Raw genomic sequence first — 27,881 nt, 5'->3', positions numbered from 1 at the left:
CGGTCCTCAGGAAAAACAGACAGAACTAATGAAATTTGACAGCCAAGATGAACAAAGCTCCCTTAAACTCCAATGGTCTAAAATCTTCTCTTTTCCGGCTGGAACCATGGAAGGTGTTGAAGAGAAGAAGAAGGTTCCTGCTGTGGCAGAAACCCTTCAGAAAAAGAAAAGGAATTTCGCAGAGCTGAAGATCAAGGGCCTGAGAAATAAGTTTGCCTAAAAGATGCTTCAAAAGGCAAGGAGGAAGCTTATCTGTGAAAAAGCAAATAGGCAGATGTATAGAACTGAAATTCGAATAGCGAGGGGGGCAAGAAAAACTGGTAACTTCTATGTATGTGCAGAACCCAAATTGGCATTTGTCATCAGGATCAGAGATATCAGTGGTGTGAACCCAAAGGTCCAAAAGGTGTTGCAGCTTCTTCCCCTTTGTCAAATCTTCAACCGAACCTTTGTGAAGTTTAACAAGGCTTCAGTTAACATGCTGAGGATTGTAGAGCCATATATTGCATGGGGGTACCCAAATCTGAAGTCAGTAAATGAACTAGTCTACAAGCGTGGTTATGGCAAAATTAATAAGAAGAGAATTGCTTTGACAGACAATGCTTTGATTGCTCGATCTCTTGGTAAATATGGCATCATCTGCATGGAGGATCTCATTCATGGGATCTATACTGTTGGAAAACTCTGCAAAGAAACAAATAACTTCCTGTGGCCCTTCAAATTATCTTCTCCACGAGGTGGAATGAAGAAAAAGGCCACCCATTTTATAGAAGGTGGAGATGCTGGCAACAGGGAGGACCAGATCAATAGGCTTATTAGAAGAATGAACAAAGGTGTCTTCCATGATTATTCTTCTAAGCTGTTCAGTTAATAAACAGTACCTGCTCTCAAGTTGAAAAAATAAAAATAAAATAAAATCTTACCTCTAGCTTCAGTGTGTATAAGATCAGCCCCTTCTGGAACCCACAGGTTACCTCCTTATGAATTAATACGAGGCCAAGCTGGGTGTGGTGGCTCGTGTCTATAGTCTTAGCTATTCAGGAGGCTGAGGTGGGAGATTGCTTGACGCCAAGAGTTTGAGGCTGTACTGCACTATGATTGCACCTGTGAATAGCTACTGCACTCCAGCCTGGGCAACATAGTAACACCCTGTCTCTAAAAAAAAGAAAAAGAAAAATGGCCTGTCCATGTATTTGAAAATTTCACCACCAATCTTTGATTTGGGCCTATTACAATTATGATGAAACATGATTAAGAATTGCAAGGGCGTCATAGAATACCTTCAGCTTTATCATCAACAGATATGATCTGCATTTCCAAACCACTCACCTATGATTCACAACAAGAGATTTAGTGTTCTGGAAAACACCTGAGATTAACTGCCTTTGATCCTCGAGGAAATGGACCTTATCAGAGACTTAACAACTGACCCAGCAGTAATACTCCAAAGTATGGATCCTTAGGTTAATTATTTCCTAGCTCAAAAGACATACAATATTTCCTCCTGACTCTTGGACACCGATTCTACTGGAAATCTTAAACTGAGATTCTTAGGTATGCTCCAGAAGATGCTGACTTCAGAGGTGGATAGCTTCTGCCCAGCACTTTGGATAAGGATTAACATTCTGACTCAACACCCTTTCCTGGCTATTATTCTACTTTGAAGACATCTAAAATATTAATGTTAGCTTCCTTATTTTCATCCTATTACTTATTTTTTTTTTTTTAAAGCCAGGGTCTCACTCTGTTGCTCAGGCTACAGTGCAGTGGCACAATCATAGCTCACTGTAGCCTCAGACTCCTGGGCTCTAGTGATCCTCCCACCTCAGTTTCCTGAGTACCTGGTATGACGGGCACAAGCCACTGTACCTGGCCCTCGTCCTGTTACTTCTGACCTCTTATGTTCTCTATCTACCACTTAATAGAAAACAAAATTTTCTTATACATTTTTTTCCCAGACCATTGCTGCCACTTTGAATCTAACAACCCTGCTGACAAAAATTTCCAGCTGTCCTTTTAAAAACTTCACAAGGCAATCTCCCTTTAACTGGCTCTTTATGGTAATTATGTTTCACTCACATCATTCATCCCAACCTTCAGTCTTGCAACAATTGTGCTTGGACTTCATGCCAACAAATTGCTTCTGCTAAGGCCATTACAAGGCCAATCAATCAGGACTAATATTGGGTCTATTCTGGCTATGATGGTTGTTTGCTTTCTTCAGAGACATCTGAGCCTGCTTTGCAGAAACTATTTAATTCCACTCAAGGAATCTGTCCATCTTGAGGAACACAAAAGTAACTCATTCCTATTGTAATAAATGATACTTAATACCAGTATAATCAGTGCCCCACTAAAATCCTGTTTCTTACATGACATCGGGCTCATTCTGTCCACTGCATAGTAACTTACCCTGTGATTCCAATGAATTGTTAGAGATTACCAGATATTTAAAACTACCATCCCACCAGGAAATCATGTTTTCTTAAAAAAGATATCCAGAAGTGCCCAGGCGCGTTGGCTCACGCCTGTAATCCCAGCACTTTGGGAGGCCGAGGGGGGCAGATCACCTGAGGTCGGAGTTCGAGACCAGCCTGACCAACATGGAGAAACCCTGTCTCTACTAAAAATACAAAATTAGCCGGGCATGGTGGTGCATGCCTGTAATCTCAGCTACTCGGGAGGCTGAGGCAGGAGAATTGCTTGAACCCGGGAGGTGGAGGTTGTGGTGAGCCGAGATCGCACCATTGCACTCCAGCGCCTGGGCAATAAGAGCGAAACTCCATCTCAAAAAAAAAAAAAAAAAAAAAAAAAAAAAAAAAAGATACCCAGAAGCTTCTAAAATGAGGAAAGCACAGATAATCCTGTAGACCATCCAGGAAGGATAACTGATTTCTCTCATGCAAGATGCAATTCCCATAGTAGGAATAAAACAAGATACATGCAGCAAAATTTGACAGAATTGAAGGGAAAAATAGACAGTTCTACATTAACAATGGGAGGCTTTAAAACCCCTCTTTCAATTATGGAGAGGCTGAGGCAGAAGGTAAGTAAGGAAATGCAGAATGTGAACACACAATGAACCGGTTAGAACTCACAGACATGCAGAAAATGACCTGACAACAGCGTGCACATTCCTCCCCACGGCACCACTTCCGCCTCCCTCATCCCTGCTGCTCCCGATCCCTGTCCACAGACCCACTTCCCACGCTGGTATGATCCTCGTGGCCACTGTGGCCCCTACTTTGAAGATCCTGCTGGTCCAGTCCTTCCCGCCTTCCGCAGAGCTGTACTCCTGCTTCTGAAGAAGCCACCTGGGGCCTGGGCCCCATCTTCCTGGCTCCTCAGAGTCCTTGCAACAGCAGGCACTGCTTCTCTCTCCTGCACTCAACCCCTCTCCCACTCCACTGCCTCTCAGTGTGCAAATACACTAAGAAGTGTCCCGTATTTTCAAAATCTCTCCCCTGTAGTTCCCACCTGACTTCTAGTCGTAGGTGGCCAAAGTACAGTGTCTTTGAAGGATTGTTTTATTCCCAGTGCCTGGAATATGGTAGGATCTCAACAACCCTTGTTTCAATAAAGGAATGACCAAATGGGTGAATACTAATGTAACAATATCAGTTCTGTTTCTTTCATAATTATTATTCTCATGAGTGTTAGCTTTCTTAAAAAGTCATTTTCACAATTGGACCTAGACATTTTATCTTTCCCAGCTCAAGATGGATAAACTAAGAATGACAGGCCAGGCACCGTGGCTCATGCCTGTAATCCCAGCACTTTGGGAGGCGGAGGCGGATGGATCACTGGAGACAAGGAGTTCAAGACCAGTCTGGTCAACACGGTGAAACCCCATCTCTACAGAAAATACAAAAAAGTTAGCAAGGCATCGTGGCGCTCGCCTGTAATTCCAGCTGCTCGGGAGGCTGAGGCAGGAGAATCGCTTGAGCCCGGGAGGCGGAGGTTGCAATGAACTGAGATCGCACTACTGCACTCCAGCCTGGGCAACAGAACGAGTCTCCATTCCAAAAAAAAAAAAAGAAAGGCTCAGAATGACAAATTCTTAATGTCTTAATGTATAATGAGAAGTATAACTATTCAGAAGTCCAAGCACTTGTGTGTGCATGGTGCTATCGCCTTCCTGTAGGCAAACCTACGTGGGAATCCACCTTGACACACAGGCCACTTCCTGAGCCTGGACCCAGTCTCAGAGCTGGGGAACTGGCCCAGTGCAAAAGGGTCGGGAGCATCTGCAACAGAGACTGAACTCCACCAGCTTCGGTGACATTGCCTCCATTCACGCTCCCCAACTCAGCAGAGAGAGCACACCATCAGACTTCTAAGACTTAGCAGCCAAGAAGTGTTGAATTAAACTCTCTGAGACCTCTCTTTGTTCTGACCCTGGCAGCTCGAATTAAACTCTCTGAGACCTCTCTTTGGTCTGACACTGGCAGCCTCAGTCTCCCACAGCCTGTGGGAACTCGGCAGCCGAGAGGCAGAAGGCTGGGCGAAGTCCGGAGAAGAAGGAGCGGGGGAAGAACTTTTCTCTTAGGATCTGGCTTGACTCTCATGGGCACAGCCAAGTCCCTGGGGACCCAGCAGAGGTCAGAAGCGGAGCAGAGCGGGGCGGGGCGGAGCGCTCCGGGGCGGGGCTACGGAAGCTGGCGAGGTCGAGCCCCGCCTAGTGCTTCCTGACTTTGCTCCCTGAACACTCGGAGGTGGCGGTGGATCTGACTCCTTCCAGCCAGTGAGGATCCAGCAACCTGTTCCGTGCCTCCCGCGCCTGTTGGTTGGAAGTGACGACCTTGAAGATCCGCCGGTTGGAATTGACGACCTTGAAGATCGGCGGGCGCAGCGGGGCCGAGGGGGCGGGTCTGGCGCTAGGTCCCGCCCCTGCGTGCCGGGAACCCCAGAGGAGGTCGCAGTTCAGCCCAGCTGAGGCCTGTTTGCAGAATCCACACCAACCAGCATCATGTCCATGACACTGGGGTACTGGGACATCCGCGGGGTGAGTGAGGGTCCGCTGCACGGTGGGACCGGGCGCGTGGGCGGGGAAGTGCCGAGCGGCTGGGGACCGGCTCTAGGGACGGTTCCTCTTTAGGGCTGTCTCTCACAGGAGGGCCTCTGCATGCCTGTGTGTGTGTGTGTGTGTGTGTGTGTGTGTGTGTGTGTGTGTCTGCCGGGGTGGGGGAGGGGTGGGGGATGGGAGGGTGCAGTGCAGTGTAGACTGGGGGCTCGCCTGGTGCAGATAAAGTCACCAAGTCAGGGACCCTCTATCTCTGACACGACCTGCGGGCCACCTCTCCCAGCTGGCCCATGCCATCCGCCTGCTCCTGGAATACACAGACTCAAGCTACGAGGAAAAGAAGTACACGATGGGGGACGGTAATGGCACCCTCGTGTCCGGGCCCTGCCCACTCACGCTGAGTTGGCACCAAGCAACCCATGGTGGCCACCTGTGGCTGCCTCTGCAGGCCTCCCCTGCTGGATTTGCAGGCTGTCCCTTCCCTGAGCCCCGGTGAGGGAGCCCTCTGGCCTTGCAAGGCAGAATGCTGGGGCGGGATGCTGGGCCCTCTGTCTAATTGGGTTGGGTGTCCCTCAGAGCTTCCCTAAACCCTGGAAGCCTTAGCCGTGTGGGGTCCAGAGCCCTCACTGGGATTCTTTCTCTCTGAACCCTGGGGTGTAGGACTGACTGGTTAGATTCTAGATCCACCTGTCTCAGGGGTCTTGCCACTGGCTCCTTTGGAGGGTCCCAGAGAAGGAGGGCTGGGCTCTGGGGAGGTTTGTTTTCACTTCATCTTCCCCACCGCAGCTCCTGACTATGACAGAAGCCAGTGGCTGAATGAAAAATTCAAGCTGGGCCTGGACTTTCCCAATGTAGGTGCAGGGGAAGGGGCGGTTTTGGGGGAAAGTGCAACGTGTCTCTGACTGCGTCGCCTCTCCCCAGCTTAGAGGTGTTCGGATCAGGAGTCTTCTGCCCAATTCCTGTCACTCCTGGCTGTCTACACAGCCCTTCCATGATGTTCTGTGTCCCAGCTCATTTATTAGTGTGACAGTATTTCTATCTCAGGCCTGCCATGAGCGGGCACAATGAGTGCCCAGTCTCCCCACTGCCCTCGCATATGGGAAGGGGATGCTGGGGAGCCTGGTGGCCCAACTGAGCTTCCCGGGTTTCCCATCCATCCAGCTGCCCTACTTGATTGATGGGGCTCACAAGATCACCCAGAGCAACGCCATCCTGCGCTACATTGCCCGCAAGCACAATCTGTGTGAGTGTGGTTGGCTGCAGTGTGTGGGGGGAAGGTGGCCCCCTCCTTGGCTGGATTGGGGTGTGATGCTGAGATTGAGTCTGTGTTTTGTGGGTGGCAGGTGGGGAGACAGAAGAGGAGAAGATTCGTGTGGACATTTTGGAGAACCAGGCTATGGACGTCTCCAATCAGCTGGCCAGAGTCTGCTACAGCCCTGACTTTGTGAGTCCCTCCCTGGTTTGGGCCAGAAGCCAGGCTTCTTATATTCCCATCTACTCTGGTCCTATTCACAATTTGAACTCCTCACTGCTATTGATCCTCTGAGGGTTCCCTGTACTGTAGCAGAGTGACTGTCATATCATTAAACTTATAAAAACTTGAAATCAGTCCCCACCAATCATAGAAGTCCATACACCCCAAGCTAGAAATTCAGTTCCTAGACAGTAAAGTCATGCATTCAGAATTCCTTTCACCTCTGACCCCTGACCTCTGCCACGGGCCATCTAACCCAGCTGGTTCATGCCATCTGCCTGTTCAGGGAATACGCAGACTCACACTATGGGGTAAAGAAGTATGTAGTGGGATGTAATAGCACCCTTCTCTGTGGAATTCCGTGCTATTCTTTTCCTAGTGCTTCTCCTTGACACACACAGGGATGAATGCATTTTCCTAACAGGCAGCTCGGGGCAGCCAGAGGGCCTTTGTTCCCCTGTCTCCTTCCATGTAGCCTCTCAAAATCTCATCTCTCCAGAAACTACTCAGTGTCCATTGTATTATTCTGCCACTGCTCTAGGAGGAACTTTCAACTTCTTTCTCTGAGCTCCTTTAGTTCTTTGTATCCTTGATTCTGCTCCTGTCTGGGTCCAGAGCCTGCCAGGTACTCAGGTGCTCCTGGGCTGACCCAGAGGTGGGTGGTTGGGAGGTCAGTGGGGACAGATTCAGGGATAGTGTTGCATTCCTCTCTGCCTTCCCATCACCACAAAAGCCTCCAGCTACCCATTTGGAGTGTAATAAATGCTGATATGTCCACCTGAAGCCAGTTCCAGCTGTGGGAAGGTGGCTGCTTGCTTGTGGCCAGCTGGGGCCATACACAGCCCTGGGGAGGCCACATCTGTGCAGGGAGCTTGTGTCTGAGGGTGGTGACAGCTGTTTTCTGCCTCAGGAGAAACTGAAGCCAGAATACTTGGAGGGACTTCCTACAATGGTGCAGCACTTCTCACAGTTCCTGGGGAAGAGGCCATGGTTTGTTGGAGACAAGGTAATGGGGGGCATGTGATGAGGACACTAGAGATTTGCCATACATCCTATGTTATGGAGATTCCAGCCCACACATTCTTGGCCTTCTGCAGATCACCTTTGTAGATTTCCTTGCCTATGATGTCCTTGACCTCCACCGTATATTTGAGCCCAAGTGCTTGGACGCCTTTCCAAATCTGAAGGACTTCATCTCCCGCTTTGAGGTGATGCCCCCCCATCCTCCTTTCTCTTTGATGCCCCTTGTTCCGTTACTTCCTTTAAGATGCTTTCACAGTCCTGGATCTGCATAAAGAATAACTTGGATTTATTGAGTACTGGCTTCATGCCAGGAACCTTGCCCAGCACATTACACCTATCACGTGGAATTTGAACTTTACAACATTCCTACAGGGTAACAGAATTATCTTGCCCATTTAGAGATAAGAAAACTTAGAATGAGAGGGTCAGGCCTTTGCTCAGGGTCCCAGAGCCAGTGGAGGCTGTTCTGGACTCCCTGTGAGCCTCTGGATCTATGGGTGACAGTCAGGGCTCTCCCTTTTGTGACAAAAGAAAAAAGCCTCAGGCCTCATCCAGCCTGGATTTCACAGCCCAGGGCACTTTGGAAGAGGCAGAGAACTTTAGGAGCATGGATGCAGCTGGCAATAGTAGGACTGACACACGGTGGCATTGATGTCTAGTATGAAACCCACAGGCAGTGTTCATAGCTACTCCCAGAAGCTTTGCACGATCAGACCCCCACGTGGGGAATCCTGAGAGCCAGAGCTGTGGCCAGAGCTGGATTAGGGTTCATATGTGGGTGCCCCTGTTGAAGGAGTGTGTGTTGAAATGCTCTGTGCTCCTTCTTTATCTTTCTTCCTCTCTTTTTTCCCTCCAGTGTTCCAAGTGTTCCCCCTGTGAGATGAGTAGCACACTCATTTTAACTCCTATTCACCAACCTTCTCCCCTGCATGAGGCAGGGTGTGAGGCACAGTGGGAGATGCGTAGATGACAGCCCCATCCTGGAAATGAGTGCAGTATGAGGCCTGCAGGCAGAGCAGCCTGTGAGGTGTGTGTGGCAGCACCTGGGTACCAGGCCCAGGGCCTGCCCCTCACTCACAGGGAGCCATCCCTCACCCATGCTCAATTTGTTTGAGAGCAGCAAATCCTACTTTAGTACAGATGTGAGAATTTGAGGCATTAGTCCAAAAAGTTTTTCAGCCTAGAATTTGTTTTCCTTTCCCACTACCCATCAAGAGATCTGGTTACTCAGCTAGTTCCCATCAGCTCTGGCTCTGGTCTCGGCTGAGTGGCCTTGAGGTTATGTAAGAGGTAGTGGGAAGGGAGGAGAGCTGAGGGCTGCAGCATATGGTCCACCTGGGCTTGGCCCTTTGGGAATAGGCAGCCCGGGATCTCTCTGAATCCTTGGAAATTACACGGCCATTTGATCCTGGGAAGATCGTGCAGAGCACACCTGAGTGTCATACAGCCTGGTCTGAGGCAGTGGGGTTGGAGATGAGGTGGGTTGGGGCACAGTGGTATTTAGCTCAGGTACCAGGTGGGGAGGTTTAGACTTTCTGCTTTAAAAGGAATGATTAGAGCCTGGTCTGGCGTTTCTTTTGCTGATCCAACACACCTTGTCCACTTTCATCCAGGTTTTGCTGGGTCCTTGGGTGAGATGTAGGCTCTCTTCCAGGCTGCACAGACATTTTCAGAGGTCCCCTCTGTGTGTGCAAACCTAGGCAAGCCAGGAGCCTCCCTGTGAAACAGGAGAATGTTGTGTAGTCAGAGAGCCACAGGACCTCCTGAGGGATTTGGGGGAGGATGGGAATTTGACAGAAAGATGCCAGAACTGGAGAGAGACAGAACCAGGCTATGTTGCAGCTCTGTCCCCCTTACTAGCTATTTGAGTGTGAGGAAGTTACTGAACTTCTATTTCCCACATGAGAAATGATGATAATAGATTCGACCTCGCAGAGTAGTCGAGTGGATTTTCTAAGCCTGTGTTGTAATTTCTCTTGGATATAGAGCACCCAGCACGGTGTAGAATCTTCATAAGTGGTAGCTGTTATTATGGTATGACATTAGTTCAAGGAAATTGGAAGAGTTAACTTCGCAGATCTGGGGACCCTAAGAGGCTGTGTGATGCCTCAGCACTTGAGCCCACGTGGAAAGGCTGTGGCCAGGGCCCTGACCTGCTGTGTCTGCAGTGGGGTTGTCCCAGCCCTCATGGGCAGCTGACCTTGAGTTCTGGCCTTATTTTCCCCCCCTCAGGGCTTGGAGAAGATCTCTGCCTACATGAAGTCCAGCCGCTTCCTCCCAAAACCTCTGTACACAAGGGTGGCTGTCTGGGGCAACAAGTAATGCCTTGAAGGCCAGGAGGTGGGAATGAGGAGCCCATACTCAGCCTGCTGCCCAGACTGTGCAGCTCAGCTGGACTCTGCATCCCAGCACCTGCCTCCTCGTTCCTTTCTCCTGTTTATTCCCATCTTTACCCCCAAGACTTCATTGTCCCTCTTCACTTCCCCTAAATCCCTGTCCCATGCAGGCCCTTTGAAGCCTCAGCTACCCACTTACCTTCATGAACATTCCCCTCCCAACATTACCCTTCCCTGCACTAAAGCCAGCCTGACCTTCCTTCCTGTTAGTGGTTGTGTCTGCTTTGAAGGGCCTGCCTGGCCCCTTGCCTGTAGAGCTCAGCCCCGAGCTGTCCCCGTGTTGCATGAAAGAGCAGCATTGACTGGTTTACAGGCCCTGCTCCTGCAGCATGGCCCCTGCCTTAGGCCTACCTGATCAAAATAAAGCCTCAGCCACATTTGCTATAGTCTTGTCTTATTTGCTCCTGGCTGCCCAGACTGTGTCTGTCACTGCCTCTTCCGAGGGACTGGCTGGTGACCCTGGCAGTAGCTGGGTTCACAGAGATTATGATGGGCTTAGTAAGGTGTTTCCAACTGTTTTTTTTTTTTTTTTTTTTTTTTGAAACAAGGTAAAGGGCAGTGGCGGCATCATAGCTCACTGCAGCATCCAGTCCTGGGCTCAAGAATCCTCCCACTTCAGCCTCCCAAATAGCTGAGACTATAGGTGTGACACCACACCTGGCCACATTAAAAAATTTTTTGTAGAGATCGTGTCTCTTTATGTTGCCCAGGCTGATCTGGAACTCCCGAGCTCAAGCGATCCTCTTACCTTGGCATCCCAAATTGCTGGGATTGCGGGTATGAGCCACCATGCCTGGCCCTGTTTCCAATTTCTTGATCCCTTTTCTGACCGCCTTAGAGCAGGAAGCCACATAAAGTGCTTTATAGAAAGGATGCCTCTTTCTGGGCCTAGATCTTCATTTATTTATATTTATTCAATATTATTCAGTGCTTTCCATGGTTAGGCAGAGCTAGGTCTCAGTGAGTACGTCTTAGATGCCCAGAGGTGGTGGAATTCCCATCACAGAGAACCAGGATCCTTCTGTCTTCCACACTGACTGACTCCATCACAGCTCTTAGATCTCTAGGACCCAAGCTCTACCGTGAGCTGCTTCACCGGAAGGTTCTCCCACTCAGCAGTTCCCAAGCTGTGTTACCACAAATAGTTGTTGATTTTTTGGGCCAGGAATTCAGGTAATGCTTGGCAGGGAGAACTTATTACAGATCCACAAAGGTCTCCTCTCCAAAAACTATATATCCAAAAATACAACCCATTAAAAAATGAGTCAAAACTTGAACAGGCATTTCCCAAAAATGAATATCCAAATGGCCAATAAGCTCGTGAGAAGGTGCTCAACATCATTAGACAGCAGAAAGTTAAAAACCCCTAAGATCCTACTGTATCCTCACTAGAATGGCTGACATTGAAAGGACTGACAATTGTTGGTGATTTATGGAGTAACTGGAACTGTCATGCATTGCTGGTGGGAAAGCAACTTTGGAATACTGGCACTGTCAACTAGAGCTAAACATACATCTACCCAGGACCCAGAAATCCCACCCTACAGGAATGAGTCCTAATGGATTCCAAGAGCCAGGTATAATGATGCCAAAAACAGCTTTATTTTAAATAGCCAATAACAATCCAAATTCCATGAATAGAAGAATGAACAAATAAACTGTGGTTTATCAACATAATTCCATCATTCATATAATGGAATACTCACTCTGCCATAATGAAAATAAACGTGCTAACGCTATGTGCAAAAACATGGATGGGCCTGACAGACGTGTTGAGTAAAAGGATCCAGACAGGAGAAAGGACACATGACCTCATTCCATTTACACGAAAATCAGGAGAGGGAAATGAGTCCATGGTATCAGAGGTCAGATGATTGGTGAGCTTGGTGAGAACTGGAAGGTTGCCTATTGAAGGGGCCTGGTGGAGTGCTGCAAGTTTTCTCTCTTTATCTGGGAGGTGATTCCAGAAGAGTATACAAGTGGAAAAGCCCACAGAGTAGCACACTTAAATGGCCTGTGCACTGTATGTATATTACACTTCAATGAAAAGCATGCTTGGCTGGGCGCGGTGGCTCATGCCTGTAATCCCAGCACTTTGGGAGGCCAAGGCGGGTGGATCACGAGGTCAGGGGTTCGAGACCAGCCTGACCAACATGGTGAAATCCTGTCTCTACTAAAAATACAAAGATTACCCGGACATGGTGGCGGTGCCTGTAATCCCAGCTGCTCAGGAGGCTGAGGCAGGAGAATTGCTTGAACCCGGGAGGTGGAGGTTGCAGTAAGCCGAGATCGCGCCACTGCACACTCCGGCCTGGGCGACAGAGTGAGACTCCGTCTCAAAAAAAAAAAAAGGAAAAAAAGAAAAGCATGCATTAAGGCCTGTGCACTGTATGTGTATTACACTTCAATGACATGCGCATATGTCTTACATTATTTGTGTGCTTGTGTTGGTTTGCTTTCCCTCATAAGATGTCAACATCCTCAGGACATGTGTTTTTGTCTCTTCTTGTTCACTGATGTAACAGGTGTTTGCATATCACCTAGGACAGTCCCTGAGCATAGTAGGTGCTCACCGAATAGTTATTAGGCAAATTATAGGCTCTCTCTTAATGGTGTCATTTCAAATTCCCTTTAGATTTTTATTCATGCCTACTTCTTTGGATAGGTGAGATTGATGGGCACATACACTCTTAGGTTCTGCAGTTTTTTCTCATTTACCTAAGAATCTGTACATGTTGGCAGTCTATATGCATGCCTATTTCTAACATTTAATGGCTATCATTACTTCCTGTGGATAAATTATAGTTTGCCTAGTCATTCTTACTGTATTGAGCATGTGGATTTTTCTAATTTATTTATTTTTAGAACAGAGTGATCATGTTTAAACTAATTCCTTCTCTGATTTTTGGGTACTTTATTTGAGTTGGTCCCCAAAGGCAATTACTACAAGGCAAAAGGTGAGAATGGTGTTATGGTATTATCATAGATAAATTGATTGCTCTACAGAGAGAATAGCTTTTTTTTTTTTTTGATATGGAGTCTTACTCTGTCACCCAGGCTGGAGTACAGTGGTGCAATCTCAGCTCACTGCAACCTCCGCCTACTGGGTTCCAGCAATTCTCCTGCCTCTGCCTCCTGAGTAGCTGGGATTACGGGCACACGCCACCACCCCTGGCTAATTAGTAGAGATGGGGTTTCACCATATTGGCCAGGCTGGTCTCGAACACCTGACCTCAGGTGATTTGCCTGCCTCAGCCTCCCAAAGTGCTAGGACTACAGGCGTGAGCCATCACGCCCGGCCCAGAGAGAATAACTTAATTCATGGTGCCACCTGCAAGGACATGGATCTTTCTGCACTACCTTAGGTACTTGAGGGATTGCAGTTTCATCTTATGATATTTTTATAGGTTCATAAGAATACCTTCAAGTTTTCTACCTTCACCTTTTTTGTTTATAGTGTGTGCATGTTTCTGCCAATGAATCACAGTCTGTGAATCTACCTGTCCTTGAATCTCCTGTATAAAACTCTCTGTTTACCCATTCTCTACCTGTGGTTTAGTCAATTCCTGGAGAAAGGTTAAAGAATGATCTTGTAGCAGTCAAGACCTTCTTTCTAATAGGCACAATGTAATTTATTGCGATTCTGTTCTAGGTTTCCTGTGGCATAATGTGATGGTTAATTTTCTGCATCAACTTGACTGGGCTAAAGGATGCTTACATGGCAGGTAAAATTATTGTGTTTGTGAGGGTGTTTCCAGAAGAGATTTGCCTTTGAATCAGAAGACTGAGCCAAGATTTGCTTCAGCAATGAAGGAGGCATCCACCAAACTGTCAGGGCCCAGAGAGAAGAAAAAGACAGAGGAAGGGTGAATTTGATGTTTCTGACTGGGACATCCATCTCTGCCTATCCTGGGACATCCACACTCCTGGTTCTCTGGCCTTCAGACTTGATCAGGGACTAACACCATCACCTCCTACCCCCACCTTTGTTCTGAGGCCTTTAGACTCTGAATGATACCACTGTCTTTCCTGCTTCTCTATCCTGCAGTCAACAGATCATGGGACTTCTCCACTCCAAAATTGTGTGAGCCAATTCCCATAACAGATAGATAAATTTATAAATAAACACACAAATTTCCTACAGGCTTATCTTAGTGGCATCACTTCAAATTTTGAAGAACCCTGACTAGTACACATAGCAAAAAACAATGACAACAACAACAAACAAAAACACACACACACATACAAACTCATTATCAATGAGTAAGTTTTAAAAAATCAAGCACAAGAGAAAACGCTGCAGCATATCTATTACCTGGGTGCTTTTCTATATGGAAAGCCTTGTCTGAGATGCCTCGCAGCAAACTCCAAGGAGATTTTGAGGGAAGATACGCTCTTTTCTCCTAGTAAATCTCCCTGTTGATGATCATTATTTTAAAGTCTCCAAAGATCAAAACATCTGCTTGCACATTTTGCCAATTCATTTTGGGTGAGGGTCTCTGGCAGGCTTGGAAGGGTGGGTGAACAGTGGGAAGGGGGCTGCCTCTGGTGACTGGCATCACTCATATCCATGTCTGTGGCAGTCATCAGGTGCTTATTATATATTTGACTTTTGGCCACCCCTATGGGGGTGTTAAATGCAGGGAGAGTCCAGTCAAGTCATTGCAAATTGGCAGTGACTTTTGGGACCTTTCTACACATGATAGTCAGTCAGGTAGATACCTTCTTTTAAAATTTGACTTCTTACTGTTTTTTGAAATAGGGTCTCACTCTGTCACCCAGGCTGGAGTGCAGTGGTGTGATCATGGCTCATTGCAGCCTCAGCTTCTCAGGCTCCAATGATCCTCCCACCTCAGCCTCTCAAGTAGCTGGGACCACAGGTAAAGGGCCACCATGGCCAGCTAATTTTCGTGTATTTGGTAGACAATGTTTCACCATGCTTCCCAGGCTGGGTGGATACTTTTCAAAAATAAGTTCAGTTCATCCTGCCTAGCTTTGCCCCAGCAGCTCTAGAAGAATTACCCCATGGTGCTGGGCTCAGGCTGCCTGGCTCTGGAATAATGTGCTCAGAGCTGCAGGGGAGGCCTGCTGTCTGACTGGCAGAGAGAGTCCCACCACTCCCTACCCTGTACCCTGGAAGATCAGGCTTGATGCCTGCAGGGACTGCGCCAGCTGAGATTGTCTCTAGGTCCTCCCTTCTGCCAGCTGATGTCCAGGGAAGTGGGTCCTCTGGTCTCCCTCCTGCCACCAGAATTTTGAGGACCTTGTTTCTCCCACTGCAACTTTTGACCCATTCCTGGGTTTCTTTTTCTTTTTTTTGAGACGGAGTCTTACTCTGTCGCTCAGGCTGGAGTGCAGTGGTGCAACCTCAGCTCACTACAACCTCCGCCTCCCCAGTTCAAGCAATTCTCCTGCCTCAGCCTCCTGAGTAGCTGGGATTACAGGCACCGGTCACCAGGCCTGGCTAATTTTTTTGCATTTTTAGTAGAGTCGGGATTTCACCACGTTGGCCGGGTTTTAGACTGGGGTTTCTTCACCTCAGCAGTACTGTCATTTTGGAGGGCAGAATTATTTGTTGTGGGGCACTGTCCTGAGCATTGCAGGGTGTTCAGCAAACTCTACCCACTAGATGCCATGGGCGCTTCCCAGTGGTGACAATTAACAAAGTCTCCAGACAGACCTACATGTCCCCTGAGGGGCAGAGTTACCTCCACTTGAAGACCAGTGGTGTGCTGGATGGATACTAATATTAAAATAATAATAATAATAGAAATCATAATATAACTCATGTAGTTAAGTCCTCTTTGATGGAACATTTATATCAGTTAATATTATTTGTGTATGTCTGTCCTGGTAGTTTTTTTTTTTTAACTTTTTATTTTGATTTAGTATCAGAGTTTGAGAAATTTGCAAAAAGAGTGAATACAAACACCTCTGATTACCCCAGATTCTAACGTTTCCACATGGGCCTTCTCCTCCCTCCCCGAGTCCCCCAGCCCCTGCTCCCCACCTTTCTGTCTCTGTCCCCACCCAGCAAGCTCCCTAAGAGCACAGCACCACTTATGACAAAAACATCATTTTCTTTTCTCTGAGGCGGCATTCCTGACGTTTGGATTTAGGCTGATAAGTGACAGTGAGTTATAATCATCCTTGCCTGTGCTGTCTTTCCCATGTTAGGTCTGTCATGCCATGTATGTCCGTAGTTTATAACAATCTATATCATACACTGAAAAGTTTTGAAAACTTATCCAGTGAATCCCTGAGCACCAAATGTTCTTTTGTGTTATTTTTCTTTATCAGGCTATTATTACTTTATTCAGAATCTCTCTCTCTTTTAGAGAGAGCTTTTCTTTCTTGCCTAACCTAGAGTGCAGCGGCGCGATCATAGCTCAGTTCAGTCTTGAAGCCCTGGACTCAACCAGTTCTCCCCCGCCCTGGGCTCCTGGGCGTCCTGATCTCTCTCGTGAAACCCACGGGGCTGGGAGGTGGGAGGCGATCCTACTCCTTCTAGCCCCTTGAGCGCGCTCCGGGCCTCCAGATTGGCCCGTTTCGGGGGCAGGGCGGGCCGTGGGGCGGGGACGTAGCAAGGCTCCCCCTCTACCCTCTCTGGGCCTCTCACAAAGGCTGAGCCCTGCCCCGCTGAGGCCTGTCTGCAGAATCCACAGCAACCAGCACCATGCCCATAACATTGGGGTACTGGAACATCCGCGGGGTGAGCGAGGGTCCTATGGGCGGTGGGAGGGGGGGTGCGTGGAGACGGGGAGGTGTGGAGCAGCTGCGGAACGGGCTCTAGGGACGGGTCCTCTTCAGGGCTGTCCCTGACAGCAGGGTCTGTGCTTGCCGCTGTGTGTACGTGTGGCGGGGAGGCGGGGGTTGGGGGGTGAGGCAGGAAGAGGAGGAGACGGGGCTGCCCTTGTGCAGAGTCGTCACCAAGTCAGGGACCCTCCATCCCTGACCCGAGCTGTGGGCCATCTCTCCCAGCTGGCCCACTCCATCCGCCTGCTCCTGGAATACACAGACTCAAGCTACGAGGAAAAGAAGTACACGATGGGGGATGGTAATGGCACTCTCGTGTCTGGGCTCTGCCCACTTACACTAGGTTGGCACCAGGCAACCGATGGTGGCCACCTGTGGCTGACTCTGCAGGCCTCCCTTGCTGGAGCTGCAGGCTGTCCCTTCCCCGAGCCCCGGTGAGGGAGCTCCTTGCAAGGCAGAATGCTGGGGCGGGATGCTGGGCCCCGCGTCTAATTGGGTTGGGTGTCCCTCGGGGCTTGCCTAAACCCTGGAAGCCTTAGCCGTTGTGGGGTCCAGAGCCCTCACCGGGATTCTTTCTTTCTTAACCCTGGAATGTGGGACTGAGTGGTCAGATTCTAGATCCACCTGTCTCAGGGATCTTGCCACTGGCTCTTTGGGAGGGTCCCCGGGAAGGAGGGCTGGGCTTTGGGGAGGTTTGTTTTCACCACTTCTTCCCCACCGCAGCTCCTGACTATGACAGAAGCCAGTGGCTGAATGAAAAATTCAAGCTGGGCCTGGACTTTCCCAATGTAGGTGCAGGGGAAGGGGCGGTTTTGCAGGGAAGTGTAACGTATCTCTGACTGCATCTCCTCTCCCCAGCTTAGAGGTGTTCGGATCAGGAGTCTTCTGCCCAATTTCTCTCACTGTGGCTGTGTACACAGCCTTTCCATGAAGTTCTGTGTCCGACCTCATTCGTTCATGTGACAGTATTCTTATTTCAGGCCTGCCATGAGCAGGCACCGTGAGTGCCCGGTCTCCTCTCTGCCCTTGCTTATGGGAAGGGGATACTGGAGAGCCTGGTGGCCCAACTGAGCTTCCCTGGTTTCCCATCCATCCAGCTGCCCTACTTGATTGATGGGACTCACAAGATCACCCAGAGCAACGCCATCCTGCGCTACATTGCCCGCAAGCACAACCTGTGTGAGTGCGTTTGGCTGCAGGGTGTGGAGGGAGCATGGCCTACTCCTGGGCTTGGCTGGGCTGTGATGCTGACAGTGAGTCTGTTTTGCGGGTGGTAGGCGGGGAGACAGAAAAGGAGAAGATGCGGGAAGACATTTTGGAGAACCAGCTGATGGACAACCGTATGCAGCTGGCCAGACTCTGCTATAACCCAGATTTTGTAAGTCCCCCCACCCCACTCCCAGTCTCCCCTACCCCACTCTCCGTCTCTCCTTTCCCTGCAGAGTTTGTGTCCAAAATTGATTCCTTCTGGTGAGTTCTTGCTCTCACTGACTCTAAGAATAAAGCCGTGGGCCTATGCCGTAAGTGTTACAGTTCTTAAAGATGGTGTGTCCGGAGTTCGTTCCTTCAGCTGTTCAGATGTGTCCGGAGTTTCTTCCTTCCGGTGGGTTTGTGGTCTTGCTCACTTTAGGAGTGAAGCTGCAGACCTTCGCAGTGAGGGTTACAGCTCTTAAAGGTGGCACCTCTGGAGTTGCTTATTCCTCCTGGTGGGTTCATGGTCTGGCTGGCTTCAGGAGTAAAGCTGCAGACCCTCACAGTGAATGTTACAGCACATAAAGTTAGTTCAAACCCAGAGAGTGAGCAACATCAAGATGTATTGTGAAGAGTGAAAGAAAATACACTTCCAAACCATCATCAGGTTGCTGCTGCTGGCTTGGCGGGTGGCCTCCTTTTATTCCCTTATTTGGCCCCACCCACATCATGCTGATTGGTCCACTTTACAGAGAGCTGATTGGTCCATTTTACAGAGTGCTGATTGGTCCGTTTTACAGAGCGCTGATTGGTCTGTTTTTACAGAGTGCTGATTGGTGCATTTACAAACCTTTAGCTAGACACAGAGTGCTGATTGGTGCATTTACAATCCTTTAGCTAGACAGAAAAGTTCTCTAAGTCCCCTACCTGATTAGCTAGACACAGCGCACTGATTGGTACATTTACAAACCATTAGCTAGACACAGAGCGCTGATGTGCATTTACAATCCTTTAGCTAGGCAGAAAAGTTCTCCAAGTCCCCACCTCTCCAAGCCCAGCTGGCTTCACCTCTCATTTTGATCAGGAGCCAAGACTGTGGTCCTGCCATCTACACGGGTCCTGTTTTCCATTTGAACTCTTCAGTGCTACTCATCCTTCAAGCTATTTCCTATACTGCCACCAGAGTGACCCTCAAACCCCAAAGTCGTGTCAAATAAAACCTCTAAATCAATTCCCCACCAATCTACTTATAGAATCCTGACTCCCCAGGGTGTGAATTCACTCTCTAGACAGTAATGGTTACTTCCAGAATCCTCTCCATCTCTGACCCATGACCTGTGCTTTGGGCCATCTCTCCCAGTGGTTTCTATCATCTGCCTGCTTTGGAATACACAAACTATGAGGAAAACAAGTGCAAAACAAAGGAGTAATGGCACCTGCAATTTTGGTGTCTTCCGAGTGCTCTCTTGACATACACTGAGATCAGCGGATTTTCCTAACAGGCAGCTTAGGGGCAGCCAGAGGCTCTTTTTCCCCCTCCTTTCTTCCACGCATCCTCTGAATATCTCCTCATCTTTCCAGAAACCACTCAATGTTCATTGTATTCTTCTGCTGCCCCACTAGGAGGAACTTTCTACTTCTTTCTCTGAGCTCCTTTAGTTCTGTGCATCCTTGATTCTGCTCATATCTGGGTCCAGAGCCTACCAGGTGCTCAGGTGCTCCTGGGGCTGACCCAGAGGTTGTTTGGAGGTCAGTGGGACAGATTTAGGGAGAGTGTCACATTCCGCTCTGCCATCCCATCACCTCAGAAAGACTCCAGCTACCCAGCTGGAGTCTAATAAATGCTGATGTATCCAGCTGAAGCCTAGGCACTGACCCAGTTCCAGCTGTGGGGAAGATGACTGCTTGCCCGCAGCCAGCTGGGGCCATGCACAAAACTGGGAGGCCGCATCTGTGCAGGGAGCTTGTGTCTGAGGGTGTTGACAGCTGTTTTCTGCCTCAGGAGAAACTGAAACCAGAATACCTGGAGGGACTCCCTGAAATGCTGAAGCTCTACTCACAGTTTCTGGGGAAGCAGCCATGGTTTCTTGGGGACAAGGTAATGGGGGCGTGTGATGGGGACACCACAGATTTGTCGTACTTCCTATATTATGGAGGTTTCAGCCCCCATATCCTTGGCCTTATCCAGATCACGTTTGTGGATTTCATCGCTTATGATGTCCTTGAGAGAAACCAAGTATTTGAGCCCAGCTGCCTGGACGCCTTCCCAAACCTGAAGGACTTCATCTCCCGATTTGAGGTGATGCCTCTGTCCTCCTTTCTCTTTATGTCCCTTATTCCTTTCCCTCCTTTGTGATGCTTTCCCAGTCCTGGAGCTACACAAAGAATAACTCACATTTATGGTTGTGTGCGGTGGCTCACACCTATAATCTCAGCACTTTGGAGGCTGAGGCAGGCAGATCACCTGTGGTCAGGAGTTTGAGACCAGCCTCCCCAACATGGCAAAACCCCATCTTTACTAAAAAAAAAAAAATACAAAAATTAGCTGGGCGTGGTGGTGAGCACCTGTAATCCCAGGTACTCGGGAGGCTGAGGCAGGAGAATCACTTGAACCCGGAAGGTGGGAGTTGCAGTGAGCCAAGATCGTGCCACTGCACTCCAGCCTAGATGACAGAGTGTGACTCCATCTCAAGGAAAAAAAAAAAAAAAAGTGGCCAGGCGCGGTGGCTCACACCTGTAATCCCAGCACTTTGGGAGGCCGAGGCGGGTGGATCACCTGAGGTCGGGAGTTCCAGACCAGCCTGACCAACATGGAGAGACCCCTGTCTCTACCAAAAATACAAAATTAGCCGGGTGTGGTGGCACATGCCTATAATCCCAGCTACTACGGAGGCTGACGCAGGAGAATCGCTTGAACCTGGGAGGCGGAGGTTGCGGTGAGCCAAGATCGTGCCGTTGCATCCCAGCCTGGGCAACAAGAGTGAAACTCCATCTCAAAAAAAAAAAAAAAAAAAAAAAAAATAACTTGCATTTATTGAGTGCTGGCTTCATGCCACGAACTGTGCCAAGCACATTATACCTATTGTGTTGAATTTGAAATTTACAACATTCCTACAGGGTGGTAGAATTATCTCCCCCGTTTTAGAGACAAAGAAACTGAGAATGAGAGGGTCAGTCCTTTGCTCAGGGTCCCAGAGCCAGTGGAGGCTGTGCTGGGCTCCCTGCGAGCCTCTGGATCTATGGTCGGCAGTCAGGGCTCTCCCTTTTGTGACAAAAGAAAAGGCTCAGGCCTTGTCCAGCCTGGGTTTCATAGCCCAGGACACTTTGGAAGAGGCAGAACACCTCAGGACCATGGATGCAGCTGGCAATAGTAGGACTGACACACAGTAGCATTGATGTTCAATACTGAACCCACAGGCAGTATTCATAGCTACCCCCAGAAGCTTTGCACAATTGAACCCCCATATGGGGAATCCTGAGAGCCAGGGCTGTGGCTGGAGCTGGATTAGGGTACATATGTGGGTGCCCCTATTGAAGGAGCTTATGCTGAAATGCCCTGTGCTGGAGCACTTTCCTTCTCTACCTCTCTTCCTCTTTTTTTTTTTTTTTTTTTTTTTTTTGAGGAGTCTTGCTGTGTCGCCCAGGCTGGAGTGCAGTGGAGCAATCTCGGCTCACTGCAACCTCTGTCTCCTGGGTTCAAGTGATTCTCCTGCCTCAGCCTCTTGAGTAGCTAGGATTACAGGTGTGCACCACCACGTCCGGCTAATTTTTGTATTTTTAGTAGAGATGGGGTTTTGCTATGTTGGCCAGGCTGGTCTCAAACTCCTGATTTCAAACTCCTGAGGTGATCCACCCACCTCAGCCTCCCTAAGTACTGGGATTACAGGTGTGAGCCACTGAGCCTGGCCTCTTCCTCTCTTTTTTCCCTCCAATGTTCCAGGTGTTCCCCCTGTGAGATGAGTAGTACGCTGATTTGACTCCTATTCACTGACCTTCTCCTCTGCATGAGGCAGGGTGTGAGGCACAGTGGGAGATGCATAGATGACAACCCCATCCTGGAAATGAGTGCAGTGAGAGACCCGCAGGCAGAGCAGCTTGTGAAGTGTGTGCTGAACTTGTTTGAGAGCAGCAAATCCTACATTACTACAGATTTGGGGATTTGAGGCATTAGTCCAACAGGCTTCTGAGCCTTGAATCTGTTTCCCTTTTCCACTCCCCATCAAGAGATCTGTTTGCTCAGCTAGTTCCCATCGGCTCTAGTTCTATGGTTCTGGTCCAGGCTGAGTGGCCTTAGAGTTAGTTAAGAGGTGGTGGGAAGGGAGGGGTAGAGGAGGGCTGAGAGCTATGGCCTGTTATGTGCCAGGGTCAAGCCTGTCACCCAGGCTGGAGTGCAGTGGTGCGATCTTGGCTCACTGCAACCTCTGCTTCCTGGGTTCAAGCAATTCTCTGCCTCAGCCTACTGAGTAGCTGGGATTACAGGTGCCCGCCACCATGACTGGCTAATTTTTGTATTTTTAGTAGAGATGGGGTTTCACCCAACTCTTGACCTCAGGTGATCCACCTGCCTCGGCCTTCCAAAGTGCTGGGATTACAGGTGTGAGCCACCGCGCCCAGACGGATCTTTTTGAATACCTTATCTGGTCATTCAATCCTGGTAAGATTGTGCACAGCACATCTGAGTGTCATGTAGCCTGATCTGCAGCAGCAGGGCTGAAGATGCCATGGGTTAGGGCACAGTGAGATTTTGCTAAGATGCTAGATGGAGAACCTTGGACTTTCTGCTTTAAGGGGAATGATTAGAGCCTAGTCTCACCTTTGATTTTCTTGTGCACTGCCACTCCACATTCCACTTTCATCCAGGTTTTACTGAGACATTGGGTGACTGTGTTCAGAGCCCCTTTGTTCTGCTGAAGGTGCCTTCTGTGTGTCTATACCCAGACAAGCCAAGAGCCTCCCTGTGGAAAAGGAGACTGTGCAGTCAAGGAGTGACAGGGCCTGGTGTGAGGGGTGGTGGGGCAGAAGAAAAGAATTTGGCAGAAAGAGGCCAGAACTGGAGAGAGACAGAACCAGGCTACATTGCAGTTCTATCCCCCTTACTAGCTATTTGGATGTGAGGAAGTTGCTGAACTTCTGTTTCCCATACGAGAAATGGTGATAATAGATTCAGCCTTGCAGAGTAGTCAAGTGGATTTTCTAAGCTTATGTTGTAATTTCTCTTGGGTAGAGAGCACCCAGCACAGTGTAGAATCTTCATAAGTGTTAGCTGTTACTGTGGTACAACATTACTTAAAGGAAGTTGGAAGAGTTAACTCCACAGATCTAGGGACCCTAAGAGGCTGTGTGATGCCTCAGCACTTGAGCCCACGTAGAAAGGCTGTGGCCAGGGCCCAGACCTGCTGTGTCTGCAGTGGGGTTATCCTCATTAACAGCTGACCTTGAGTTCTGGCCTTATTTTTCCCCCCCTCCCAGGGCTTGGAGAAGATCTCTGCCTACATGAAGTCCAGCCGCTTCCTCCCAAGACCTGTATTCACAAAGATGGCTGTCTGGGGCAACAAGTAGGGCCTTGAAGGCCAGGAGGTGGGAGTGAGGAGCCCATACTCAGCCTGCTGCCCAGGCTGTGGAGCGCAGCTGGACTCTGCATCCCAGCACCTGCCTCCTCTTTCTTTTCTCCTGTTTATTCCCATCTTTACCCCCAAGACTTCATTGTCCCTCTTCACTTCCCCTAAACCCCTGTCCCATGCAGGCCCTTTGAAGCCTCAGCTACCCACTTTCCTTCATGAACATCCCCCTCCCAACATTACCTTTCCCTGCACTTCCCAGCCTGACCTTCCTTCCTGTTAGTGGTTGTGTCTGCTTTGAAGGGCCTGCCTGGCCCCTCGCCTGTGGAGCTCAGCCCCCGAGCTGTCCCTGTGCTGCATGAAAGAGCAGCATTGACTGGTTTACAGGCCCTGCTCTTGCAGTGTGGCCCCTGCCTTAGGCCTGCCTGATGGAAGTAAAGCCTCAACCACATTTGCTGTGTGTCTTGTCTTATTTGCTCCTGGCCATCTACCCAGACTGTCTGTCACTGCCTCTTCCAAGGGACTAGCTGGTGATCCTGGCAGTGGCTGGATTCTAAAAGATTCTGCTGGGCATAGTAAGGCACTTAACAATTCTTGCTCCCATTTCTGAGAGACTCAGAGCAGGAAGCCCCATGAGGCACTGTTGAAAGGATGTCTCTTTTTGGGCCTGGATCTCCCATTCATTCATCCAGCCTTATTGAGTCCTTTCCATAATTGCACAGAGCTTGTGTCTCACTGAATAGGGACCCCAAGGGGGTGGAATCTCCATCAGAGAGAACCAGGTCTCCACTATATGACTGCATCACTTCTGTTAGGTCTCCAGGACCCAATCTCTGTTGTTTTTCTCAGATGGCTTCCAGGTACCCTCTCCAGGCTTGCTGCACAGCTGTCATCAGGACGTTCTCTCTGGGTTTACTTCCTCTCTTTCCTGGGTACCTGTGAGAGAAATGTCTTTAGTCCTTGCATAACTGAAAGTGCCTTTACATGCTTATTGAATACTCTGGCTGATGATTTAATCTGTTCTCACGCTGCTAATAAACACATACCCGAGACTGGGTAATTGATAAAGGAAAGAGGTTTAAAGGTCTCACAGTTCCACAGGGACTGGTAGGCCTCATAACCATGGCAGAAGATGAATGAGGAGCAAAGTCAAGTCTTACACAGCAGCAGGCAAGAGGGCCTGTGCAGGGGAACTCCCACTTATAAAACCATCAGATCTTGTGAGATTATTCACTACCATGAGAACAGTATGGGGGAAACTGCCCCCACGATTCAGTTTTCTCCACCTGGCCCTCACCCTTGACACCTGGGGATTATTACACTTCAAGGTAAGATGTGGGTGGGGACACAGCCAAACCATATCAGCTGGGGATAGAATTCTATGATGAAAACCTTGAGACCTCTAATAGATTTACTCACTTTTTTCTAGAATTGAGCATTTCTGGTGAGTAGGTGGATGCCAATCTGACTGCATCCTTTGCTTTTTTAAAATTATTATTATTGTTATTGAGAGGGAGTCTTACTCTGTCACCCAGGCTGGAGTGCAGTGGTGTGATCTCATCTCATTGCAACCTCCCCTTCCCGGGTTCAAACGCTTCTCCTTCCTCAGCCTCCCCAGTAGCTGGGACTACAGGCGCGCACCACTGTCCCCAGCGAATTGTTGTATTTTTGTCTTAGAGACGGGTTTTCACCATGTTGGCCAGGCTGGTCTCGAACTCCTGACCTCGTGATCCACCCACCTTGGCTTCCCAAAGTTCTGGAATTACGTGCGTGAGCCACTGCGCCTGGCTATATCTTTTGCTTTTTTACTTAAGCTTTTTCTGTTTGTCATTTTGAGGTCTGTAATTCCAAAGGCTGCTTGGGGATCTACAGGTTGATCTCTTCCTGACTCACATCCTTGCAGGAACTTTCTAAGCATAGGCTTCCTCCACCCTGAGAGCAATCCCATATGTTTATCTGCATTGCCTCTTCTTGAAGTAATTTAAAATCTCACTGGAGAGTGAACTGCTTCAGAGTAAGATTCTCATAGCTTAGCAGTTCCTAAGCTGTGATACCAGAAATAGTTGTTGAGTCTGTGGGTCAGGTATTCACGCAAGGCTCAGCAGGGAGATCTTGTCACAAATCAACAAAGGTCTCTTCTCCAAAAACTATATATCCAAAAATACAATTCAATAAAAAATGAGTCAGAATTTCAACAAGTATTTCCCAAAAGTGAATATCCAAATGGCCAATAAGCTCGTGAGAAGGTGCTCAACATCATTAGACAGCAGAAAGTTAAAAACCCCTAAGATCCTACTGTATCCTCACTAGAATGGCTGACATTGAAAGGAATGACAATTGTTGGTGATTTATGGAGTAACTGGAACTGTCATGCATTGCTGGTGGGAAAGCCACTTTGGAATACTGGCACTGTCAACTAGAGCTAAACATACATCTACCCAGGACCCAGAAATCCCACCCTACAGGAATGAGTCCTAATGGATTCCAAGAACCAGGTATAATGATGCCAAAAACAGCTTTATTTTAAATAGTCAACAACTGAAAACAATCCAAATTCCATAAACAAATAAACTGTGGTTTATTAACATAATTCCATCATTTGTATAATGGAATACTTACTCTGCTATAATGAAAATAAACGTGCTAACGCTATGTGCAAAAACATGGATGGGCCTCACAGACGTGTGGAGTGAAAGGATCCAGACAGGAGAAAGGACACACGACCTCATTCCACTTACACGAAAATCAGGAGAGGGAAATGAGTCCATGGTATCAGAGGTCAGATGATTGGTGAGCTTGGTGAGAACTGGAAGGTTGCCTATTGAAGGGCCCTGGTGGAGTGCTGTAAGTTTTCTCTCTTTATCTGGGAGGTGATTCCAGAAGAGTATACAAGTGGAAAAGCCCACAGAGTAGCACACTTAAGGCCTGTGCACTGTATGTGTATTGCACTTCAGTGAAAAGCATGCACATTATTTGTGTGCTTGTGTTTGTTTCCCTCATAAGATGTCAACATCATAAAGGCATGTGTTTTTTGTCTCTTCTTGTTCACTGATGTAACAGGTGTTTGCATATCACCTAGGACAGTCCCTGAGCATAGTAGGTGCTCACTGAATAATTATTAAGCAAATTATAGGTTCATCTTAATAGTGTCATTTCAAATTCTCTGTAGATTTTTATTCATGCCTACTTCTTCGCATAGGTGAGACTGGTGTGCGTGTATACTCTTAGATTCTACAGTTTTTTCTCTTTTTCATTTTACTTCTTTTTTTTTGAGACAGAGTCTCACTCTGTTGCCCAGGCTGGAGCACAGTGGCTCAGTCTCAGCTGACTGCAACCTCCGCCTCCTGGGTTCAAGCGATTCTCGTGCCTCAGCCTCCTGAGTAGCTGGGACTACAGGCATACACCTGGCTAATTTTTGTATTTTTAGTAGAGATGAGGTTTTGTCATGATGGCCAGGCTGGTCTCGAACTCCGGGCCTCAAGTTATCCGCCCACCTCTACCCCTCAAAGTGCTGGGATTACAGGTGTGAGCCACCATGCCTGGCCTAACATTTTACTTAAAAATCTGTATATGGGCTGGGTGCGGTGGCTCATGAGTGTGATCCCAGCACTTTGGGGGGCCGAGGGGTCAGATCACGAGGTCAGGAGATTGAGACCATCCTGGCTAACATGGTGAGACCACATCTCTACTAAAAATGCAAAAAGTAGCCAAGTGTGGTGGAGCTTGCCTGTAATCCAAGCTATTCAGGAGGCTGAGGCTCAAGAATTGCTTTAATCTGGGAGGCAGAGGTTGCAGTGAGCCAAGATGGTGCCATTGCACACTGCACTGCAGCTTGGGGGACAGAGTGAGATTCCATCTCAAAAAAAGCAAAAAAGAATACCTTCAAGTTTTCTACCTTCACCTTTTTTGTTTATTGGTTGTGCATGTTTCTGCCAATGAATCACAGTCTATGAATCTACTTGTTCGTGAATCTCCTGTATAAAACTCTCCACCCATTCTCTACCGGTGGCTTAGTCAACTCCTGGAGAAAGCTTAAAGAATGATCTTGTGGCAGTCAAGGCTTTTTCTCCCATAGGCATAATGTAATTAATTGTGATTTTGTTCTTGGTTTCCTGTGGCATAATGTGATGGTTAGTTTTCTGCATCAACTTGACTGGGCTAAGGGATGCTCAGATGGCTGGTAAAATTATTATGTTTGTGAGGGTGTTTCCAGAAGAGATTCGCCTTTGAATGAGAAGACTGAGCCAAGATTTCTCTCAGCAAATGAAGTAGGTATCAACCAAACTGTCAGGGCCCAGAGAGGAGAAAAAGACAGAGGAAGGGTGAATTTGATATCTCTGACTTGGACATCCATCTCTGCCTATCCTGGCACCTCCACACTCCTGGTTCTCTGGCCTTCAGACTTTATCAGGGCCTAACACCATCGCCTCCCACCCCCACCTTTGTTCTGAGGCCTTTAG

General features: G+C 48.4%; 2 protein-coding genes and 1 pseudogene across 7 annotated transcripts; all 3 read left to right on the top strand.

Annotated features, from left to right (window-relative positions):
- Positions 1-106: 106 nt before the first annotated feature.
- Positions 107-4,682, top strand: LOC100601279 (annotated as a pseudogene).
- Positions 4,656-27,881, top strand: GSTM4 (glutathione S-transferase mu 4). Of its 6 annotated transcripts, none has more exons than XR_004032699.1 (9): positions 4,656-5,005; positions 5,307-5,382; positions 5,810-5,874; positions 6,185-6,266; positions 6,367-6,467; positions 7,408-7,503; positions 7,595-7,705; positions 13,569-13,641; positions 15,546-15,674. XR_004032699.1 is itself a non-coding variant. In XM_030824888.1 (8 exons), the coding sequence occupies exons 1-8, from the start codon at positions 4,970-4,972 to the stop codon at positions 27,547-27,549; spliced, it is 588 nt and encodes a 195-aa protein (XP_030680748.1). In that variant the 5' UTR covers positions 4,656-4,969; the 3' UTR covers positions 27,550-27,881. The 6 variants fall into 6 exon arrangements, 4 of the variants coding, with proteins under 4 accessions (XP_030680748.1, XP_030680747.1, XP_003267962.2 ...); XR_004032698.1 differs by lacking the exon at positions 15,546-15,674 and adding an exon at positions 14,699-14,717; XM_030824888.1 differs by lacking the exons at positions 13,569-13,641; positions 15,546-15,674 and adding an exon at positions 27,529-27,881.
- GSTM2 (glutathione S-transferase mu 2) lies at positions 16,524-23,872 on the top strand. The gene is made up of 8 exons (XM_003267917.2): positions 16,524-16,628; positions 16,898-16,973; positions 17,396-17,460; positions 17,770-17,851; positions 17,950-18,050; positions 19,866-19,961; positions 20,052-20,162; positions 23,333-23,872. Exons 1-8 carry the CDS (start codon positions 16,593-16,595, stop codon positions 23,420-23,422), a joined length of 657 nt encoding a protein of 218 aa, XP_003267965.1. The 5' UTR covers positions 16,524-16,592; the 3' UTR covers positions 23,423-23,872.

Source organism: Nomascus leucogenys, chromosome 12, assembly GCF_006542625.1.
Source record: "Nomascus leucogenys isolate Asia chromosome 12, Asia_NLE_v1, whole genome shotgun sequence".
Lineage (NCBI taxonomy): Eukaryota > Metazoa > Chordata > Mammalia > Primates > Hylobatidae > Nomascus > Nomascus leucogenys.
Note: the sequence above shows the minus strand (reverse complement) of the source record. Positions and strands in the feature narration are given on the sequence as shown.

Bases quoted from the DNA above. Each gene is read 5' to 3' on its own strand.
- GSTM4 (XM_003267914.3), top strand. From the start codon at position 4,970: ATGTCCATGACACTGGGGTACTGGGACATCCGCGGG. The intron at 5,006-5,306 runs GTGAGTGAGGGT...CACCTCTCCCAG, and splicing joins GGTACTGGGACATCCGCGGG to CTGGCCCATGCCATCCGCCT. The intron at 5,383-5,809 runs GTAATGGCACCC...TCCCCACCGCAG, and splicing joins GAAGTACACGATGGGGGACG to CTCCTGACTATGACAGAAGC.
- GSTM2 (XM_003267917.2), top strand. From the start codon at position 16,593: ATGCCCATAACATTGGGGTACTGGAACATCCGCGGG. The intron at 17,461-17,769 runs GTAGGTGCAGGG...CCATCCATCCAG, and splicing joins TGGGCCTGGACTTTCCCAAT to CTGCCCTACTTGATTGATGG. The intron at 19,962-20,051 runs GTAATGGGGGCG...GGCCTTATCCAG, and splicing joins CATGGTTTCTTGGGGACAAG to ATCACGTTTGTGGATTTCAT.